General features: G+C 48.5%; 1 protein-coding gene across 1 annotated transcript; it reads right to left on the reverse strand.

Annotated features, from left to right (window-relative positions):
* Nucleotides 1-356: 356 nt before the first annotated feature.
* On the reverse strand, nt 357-6,753 carry LGALSL (galectin like). The gene is made up of 5 exons (XM_051614960.1): nt 6,553-6,753; nt 6,309-6,380; nt 6,068-6,156; nt 5,422-5,599; nt 357-2,748 (listed from the first exon to the last, which is right to left on the reverse strand). Exons 1-5 carry the CDS (start codon nt 6,583-6,585, stop codon nt 2,605-2,607), a joined length of 516 nt encoding a protein of 171 aa, XP_051470920.1. The 5' UTR covers nt 6,586-6,753; the 3' UTR covers nt 357-2,604.
* Nucleotides 6,754-7,338: the final 585 nt, after the last annotated feature.

A 7,338-nucleotide genomic window follows, 5' to 3' on the forward strand; every position in this document is an offset into this window, starting at 1 on the left:
TCTGAGGACTGTGTTAACCTACCAGGAATCCCAAGCAGCTGAAAAATTCAAGTCAGCCAAGTTGCTTTTTTGGGGCTACAGTACAGGCATGGAGAGGAAATCTCTACCAGTGGCATGGTTTTGTGCTACTGTAGGGTCATGGTGCTACTTACTCTCTCCAGCCTCCCACTTGTGGCCTGCTGGAGTAGCAGGTCAACCCTTGGCAATGACACTGAAACAGCAAACCCAGCTTTACATAGATAGCTGGAGAAAGCACTAGGCAGGGAGAGTGCTAAATATCTCTCCAAACAGAATTCATCATGTGCTTTGGAACCCCAGAGCATTTCCAAACTGGAGAAAAATCCAAACTCCTCATGTAGAAGCACCTTTCCCTTGGATTTTTATTATCATCATAATCATAATTTTTAAGAATATATTTTGTACCGAAACACTGTCAGCATTTTTTATACAATGGAAAATGACACGGTCATTGTGTATCATGTAAAAGAGTAAAAACAGAGCAAGAGAGGAACATTTTATATCAAGATTCAATCCAGAGTACAAACAGAATCTGATGTACAACTTAAAAGCCACACACCAGATAAAAAGATCATCTGGAAAATAACAGGTTCTCTCAATTTGGAAACAGGAGGAAAAATCAGGGAATGTCAATGTTAAGGCTAAAAATTTCATTTTTAACTTGTATCTTATAGGTGTCATCCTCATTCTTGTCTGCAGCGGCAACACCTCCCTGGCTTTACAGAGATTTGCACTTGCATGAAATAAGAATCAGGCTTCTATGCTCAGAGGACTCTGATTGACCTCAACAGACTTTGGACCAGAGCCACAGTTGGAATTTCAGCTTGCAGTCTAAGGCTTCTTAACTGCAGGCCAAATTAGCACAAAATGAGGCTTTGCAACTGGCACTCTACCCTCAACTTTGGATGTTCCAGTTCTGGTTGCTTTAAACCACAGCTTTATTGCAGGTTTAACATAGTTCTGTTTGTGAGATTCTTCTCTCTTTTTTTTAAAATAGTGTGCTACAAAGGATGTTTTTGTATTTGTCTTAGAAAGTCCCTATATTAAATGTTTTCAAAATTGCCTAAATATATGTTTATATCATGATTAGAACTACTCAGAAAGACCTGCTACAGTCTATTGTGAGCAGCCAAGGAAAAGAAGTGTTTTTAGTCCTAAGGAAGTCAAGAAAAGTGGCTGTGTTCATTTATAGTGTAGCGCAATGACTGTGTTTGTACAGCTATACCTACTATTTAAAAAGCTACATGAAAAGTTATTATTCATGTGCAGTAGCTGATTTTCAAGCATTAATAACTTGGCTGTCTAGACAAGTTTTAATTGTCATATCAAAGGCCGAATATGTTCTCAAACAAGTGAAAAAAAAAAATCTCACAGCTCCCCCAGAAAGAGGCTGGTTCTCTTTCTGAACGAGACTGCCCAATTTAACTTTTTCTCAGGTTATAAAAGCACAGTTAAACCTACAAATTTGCTGTTTTAAGTTTTTAAAACTAATCGACTTCAACTCAAACCTGTGCAGCAAAGTTAGTAAGCCCTGAAAAACAGTTTCTGGTGAATATGCAGAGCTCTCCCCACCCCCACCAACTACCATGCCCACATTTTCCCAAGGCCTAGAGGGCTCCATTAAAATTTAACTAAATATTTGATAGGAACCATGATTTTTCAAGAATGATATGTAAAGTTTACCCAAAGAACCTAAGACATTTTGTACATTCAAAATGTTTACACTTTGCTGTACTTAACCATCAGTAAGATTGTTCATTTTTACTAATAATACATACAATGATTATAAATAAATAAACTACAGATAAGCTTTAAAAAATGTATTAACAATACATTGTGCAAAAACTTGTAACAATCTACATTCTATGCAAATACCCTGACTAAAATATACAGGCTGTGTCCTCATACCCTCATTCAGTTTTTGCACAGTCCTTGGGCCAAATCAACGGCTGGGAACAATCAGCAAAATTCCATTGCATGCCATGGACATAATGCTGATTTACACCAGCAGAAGAGCTGGCCCCAGGCGTGTGCAAAAACACCATAGAAATCAGTGGGAATTGTGCTTGACTAAGGACAGTTTGATTGTACCCCGTTAAAGTGAGTGGGAGTTTTGCCATTGATTTCCATGGAACCAGGCTCAGGTCCCGGATAAGGACGTCAGCACGTGGCCCTGTGTTGTGCTACACTACTCCACTTCAGTGCAGAAACAATATTTGCAAACGAAAAACTTTTGTTGTTGTTGTTATCACTGCTGTTCAGTAACCGGTTTTAGTGCTGCGTTTCAGAAATTGCCTTTCTGTGAGATTTGAAACAAGACTGCAAGTCTTTCTCCATCCATTCCAATTTGATTATCCAGCCCAGGTTGGCTACTTTGATCCAAGAAAAATGGCTCAATGTCTATTAACCAAAAATGTTCTTCATTAGGATAAACAACAGCCCGGTTCCTCGGCACAGGAGTGAAGAACTGCATGTGGAAAAGGAGCAGGGCAGCCTTCCTACCATAGCTGTGTCCAGAGCCGGCTGTCACTTCTCCAAACAGACGATGGCACCTGAGCCAGTATGGAATCTGCAGTCCTAATGAATTCAGCCAAGTTTTGTAAGCTGAAGATCTCCATTTATCTTTATCGTGTCAATTGCTGACAGTGTTTCAATACGGTGGTAGAAATCAAAGAGCTGATGTCCATCCACAAATATTCTAAAACGGGGATGCTCGCAAAGTATCTCAACCTGTGAAAAACAGAAGTGATGAAGCAAGTTGTTCACAGTGTAACTGGGAAGTTATTTCACAGAATGCAAAGACCCCACCAGTAGCCTTTAAGTACTGTTGGTGTGGTTACATATTTTGCCACTTATGTGCCACATAACAGCCAGGGCCGAGACCAGTTTGCCCCCATGACACCAGTTACACTATGATGGATCTGCTCTTACTTCACAGGGATCTTAATTCAATCACACACTCTCATGGCCTGAAGGACTCAGGAACCCAATCCCAGTGGCATTGGGGAGGTTTTGCCTCTTGGAATAATGCCAGAAACAGACTCAAACTGCTAATTACAGGGGGAACAAATTGTGTCTCCAACCTGCATCTTGCATTCCTTGCTAGAGAGTTACTTTGCTGCAGAATGAGGGGGTAGTTCCCTCTGCAGTGTTTTCCACACTTCCATTAATTTACTGGAAGGGAGTGAACATGAGAGGAGGGATAGGTTTGCCCTCCCCTCCCACACATACTCACAGAGCTGTTGCAAAACTAAAAAGCCTTCACTGTTGTGGCTGCAGACAGTCCAGGACTCCCTGTTGGGCTAGACTCCATACTGGGGCTGCAGTGAGGGAAATGGCAGGATGGCTTGAATTCAGCTAGACAGTTTGCATGAGGCACAAACAGGATCAGGGAGGGACACAGCTCATCCCTCCTCCTACAGCCCTGTGGAAATGCTCTGGAAGAGCAACAAAGCCTGGAACTGAACAAGCTTGGACAGGTTGGGAGATTCCTGATGTTAGGGGTGGCTTGAGAGAGAGTGCCCTGTAGTTAAGCTTCCCTGGAGCTGCTCCGGCAGGAGGCAGGGATAAGAGTTCATATAACGTGCACTTCTCATACAGGCTCTTGGAGGCCTCCAGGTCTGGACAGGCTTAAGAAGAAAATCTATGGGGAAGCCACATGTAAATTCTGGGTCATTTCAAGAGGCTGGTGGTCTGGAGTGAAGAGTTGCTTCCAGGTACTTGACTGTACTGCTATTACAGCATATAAAAATGGGACTGGGGCCAGTGACCAACTGACTGAGCCAAAGCCCGACCGACTTGGAGCACGTTGCAGTGGGAGAAGTGGCAGCCGACAGTTCAGGAGAGCTTAAGTTCCTAGGGACCTGGAAGCACAACTGGTAACAGGGAAGTGCCTGTGCTGCCGCAGAGCTCCTGTATCACTGCAGCAGGTGCATCCAGCCTTAGGCCTTGTTATGTAAAAGATATGGTTAGCCTCAACCCTGCTCACAATCCATTTTTTCAGATCACCCTGGGCCACGCCAGAATGATAACTGGACTGGATCACCAGTCATTGGCAAGAAAACTTAATAGTCTAACTTATTCACTGAGATGGAGACCATCAAAGGTACGAAGTCAACTGGGAGCCTACATTCCATTGTGCATTTGGGGAAAAAAAGAGGATAAAAAAAGAAAAATAACAATTTCCTTTCTACACTATCTCATGCCAAATGTACGATATTTTCAACTGTCATTAGCGGGACACCCACAAAACACGCTCTTTGTAATTTGTCTGGCTGTCTGAGGGCCCAGCCACCACCCACTGCAGCAAGCAGTACAACCCTCTCAGCCAGAGCAGGACCAAACCTCCAAGCCCTTTCAAGTTCATTTCCCACACACACCAAAGGGTGTTGCCAGTTTTGATGGGAGAGTTTGAAGAAGCAAGTAGAGCGCAACCAATTTGCAGCAAAACCAGCCATAAACACCCTCTCAAAGCCCAAGCATCTGGGAAGACAGTGAGCTTTTGGGGTTGGGGAAGATTATCTTGGGGGCGAGAAGGATTAAAAGAATTTGGCAGCTGGTCAGAGCATTGGCATTTAGCAGAGGGGCCAGCGAGGTTTCATAAGAGGGGCGGGGAGGAGGAGGGTTTTTCTGGGTCAGCCGCATGGAGAAGGCATGCAGCCTTTTTCCTCAATGTAGTGAAGCTGCTGAGAGAGAAGGAGCCCTCTGCAGCTGCACACTTTGTTAGTCCTGATTTGCAAAGACATCTTCACGTAACCATAAACACTACAGATGGGAATCTGCTTCTAGGTCATTCCAGTCCATCCTTTGCACCACAACATTTCCACATACACCATTTTCAAGTGACTACAGATTTAACTTTGACAGAGATTTAATCCCAGGGTTCAGGAAAGAATACCACTATTGCTTAGCTGTTTAATCTGCTAACACGAAGGGCTATGGTAAACCCCAGTGTAACATCCCTGGAGACAAAGGATGAACGAGATCCTTATTAGCTGCACTAAACTGCAAACACTGTGTCTATTAAAAAAACCATTAAAACGTGGCAGTCCCACAGAGTATTTACATTCTTCAGTAATAACTTCTAATGCACTAATAACATAGAAGTACTTTTTAATGTATAGCTATAAAATTAGGCTCAGGAAGTGCGCTTCATCCACACGGTATTACAGCCTCCAACCCATCAGAGCCACCCCGGTGAGGTGTTCACAGCCCCACTGGAACGCAGCAGCAGCATTTCCACATAATGTCTGATCAATACAAACAACCCAGCAACCGGTGTCTCAACCGGAGCAGCACAGGCTACACCGTGATTTCACGAGAGGCAAGTCGGCTTGTGCCGCAACTGTGATCACGTCACGCTTCATCAGATACGGCGCATGCCGCCGGCATCCTGGTACTCACCCTAAAAGGCTGGTCCGGTATAAACGGAAAGTAAGGAATAGATGATTGCTCTTCTCCCCATTCTCCAGCTACACAAGAGTTCCTGACAAACTGTCTGTCTGTAAACACGGCTTTCAGTTCAATAGCTACGTCCGCAGGAGGATCTTCCGACTCCCCACAAGTCAGACTGATGCCAAAGCTGCAACACAAACAACACGGCTCTCATTCAGCCAGAAACAAGCAAATAAGCCCCAAATGCTGCCTGTCTCATTTCTCAGCTTATTAAAGCCATTGGCAGCATCACGGCATGGGGGGTGACAGTTCAGCTTGCACTGGGAATGCTCCAAAAGCTCCGAAAGGGACAACAACGTGGTTACACCACATCATATAGCTACATATGTGCATGTGCGTTGTGCATGTATGTGTATATGTATGTTTATATATATGCTCTGTATGCTCCTTTACTCCCAAGCGAAATGTTGGGAAACAGAATCCCTTAAAGAAATGCCCCCTCTATGGGTCAAAGGAGAAATCAGCACGCTATATTTAAAACGATAAAAATAATCCCTTTCCAGAAAGGAGGGATCCGTGTGTTTGTCTGTCTGTGTGCGGGTGGCCTCCCCCCCTCGCCCCCTCCCCGGGCCCGGCCGCCCTGCCCGGGTGTTACCTCTCGGGGTTGAGGTCCACTATGCCCATAACTAAGATCTTCTTTCCCGGCCTCATTCCTCCTTTGATGTGCCCACAGAAAGGGACGATCTGGAAAGGACATGGGGGTTGGGGGGGTGTTGGTGGCGAGGGTCAGCTCGGCATCAGCAGCGGCCGCCGTCGTGCAGCCGAGGGGGAGGGAGAAGGGGGCTATAGGGGTTAAAAAGAAAACCCAAATAAAACCCCAAATAAAGGTGATTTACCAGGCGAGGGAAGTAAACATCAGCTTGCACCGGGGATCCCAGGGAGTTGTTTAAATGCCCGTCCTCTATTTTCTGCAGGTAGAAAGGAAAGCGCTGAGGAAAGGGGCAGGCGGAGCCCCGCCAGGCCAGCACCCCGGCTCCCTTCCGCAGGTGCCCGCCGTAAAGGGGGAGGGGGGGGTCTGCTCTGCCCTTCCCGCCCCGGTGCCCACCCCCGAGCCCGGGGAGGGGGCGAAGCGGCACTCACCAGCGCGTCCCGCTCAGCCACGGTCCCCGCCATCTTGTGGAAGCGGCGGCGGCGGCGGCGCTGGGGACGGGGCGGAGGGGGGCCCGGCGGGGGCGGGGGAGAAGGAGGGATGGAGGGAGGGGGTCTGTGTGGCAGCCCCGGCGGCGGAGGGGCAGCGGCGGAGCTCGAGCGGGAGCGGAGCCGGTGCAGAAGTAGGAGGGTGAGGAGGAGGAGGAGGAGGAGGAAGAGGTGGAGGAGGAGGAGGAGGGGAGGGAGGTGGCAGGCTCTGCCTCGCCCGGCGGGGAGCCCAGCCCCTGGCCCCGGGGGAGCCTGGCTGGGCGGGGGCTGCTGCCGCTTCCTCCGCTCCGCAGCGTGCCCCGCGGCGGGGTCCGGCGGGAAGGGCTGCGGGGTCCGGCCCGCAGCGGGGCCACCCTGCCCGGGCGCACCTGCGGCCCCCCTAGGAGGGAGCCGGGGGGTGTCCGGGCTGGGGCGGGTCCGGGGACCCCTGACCTGGGGCCTGCAGGTGATGAGTGCTTGGAGAGAGGCTACAAGAGCCCCGAGCCCCTTATTTCAGGGAACACCTTTATTTCTGAGCTTGGACACGGCGGCGAAGAGGCCAAGCCCGGGCATCTTGGGTAACTCCCCGTCTCCAGAGATGGAGAGGTGGCTGAGCCCCCCCCCCCCAAGATTCACTGTCACCCCGCTCCCTGCCGGCGTGGCGTGCTCTGCCCTGTGGCGTGGACCCCCCGGGGGGTGATGTACCCCCCCGGGGGTGACGGACCCCCGCGGGTGGCAGCCGGGAAGCGG

Source organism: Apus apus, chromosome 3, assembly GCF_020740795.1.
Source record: "Apus apus isolate bApuApu2 chromosome 3, bApuApu2.pri.cur, whole genome shotgun sequence".
Classification (NCBI taxonomy): Eukaryota; Metazoa; Chordata; class Aves; order Apodiformes; family Apodidae; genus Apus; species Apus apus.

Excerpts from the sequence above, each read along its gene's own strand:
- LGALSL (XM_051614960.1), bottom strand. The coding sequence starts at position 6,585 with ATGGCGGGGACCGTGGCTGAGCGGGACGCGCTG. Across the intron at positions 6,157-6,308 it reads ATGTTTACTTCCCTCGCCTG|ATCGTCCCTTTCTGTGGGCA; the intron begins GTAAATCACCTT and ends TGTCCTTTCCAG. Across the intron at positions 5,600-6,067 it reads GTGGACCTCAACCCCGAGAG|CTTTGGCATCAGTCTGACTT; the intron begins GTAACACCCGGG and ends TTTGTGTTGCAG.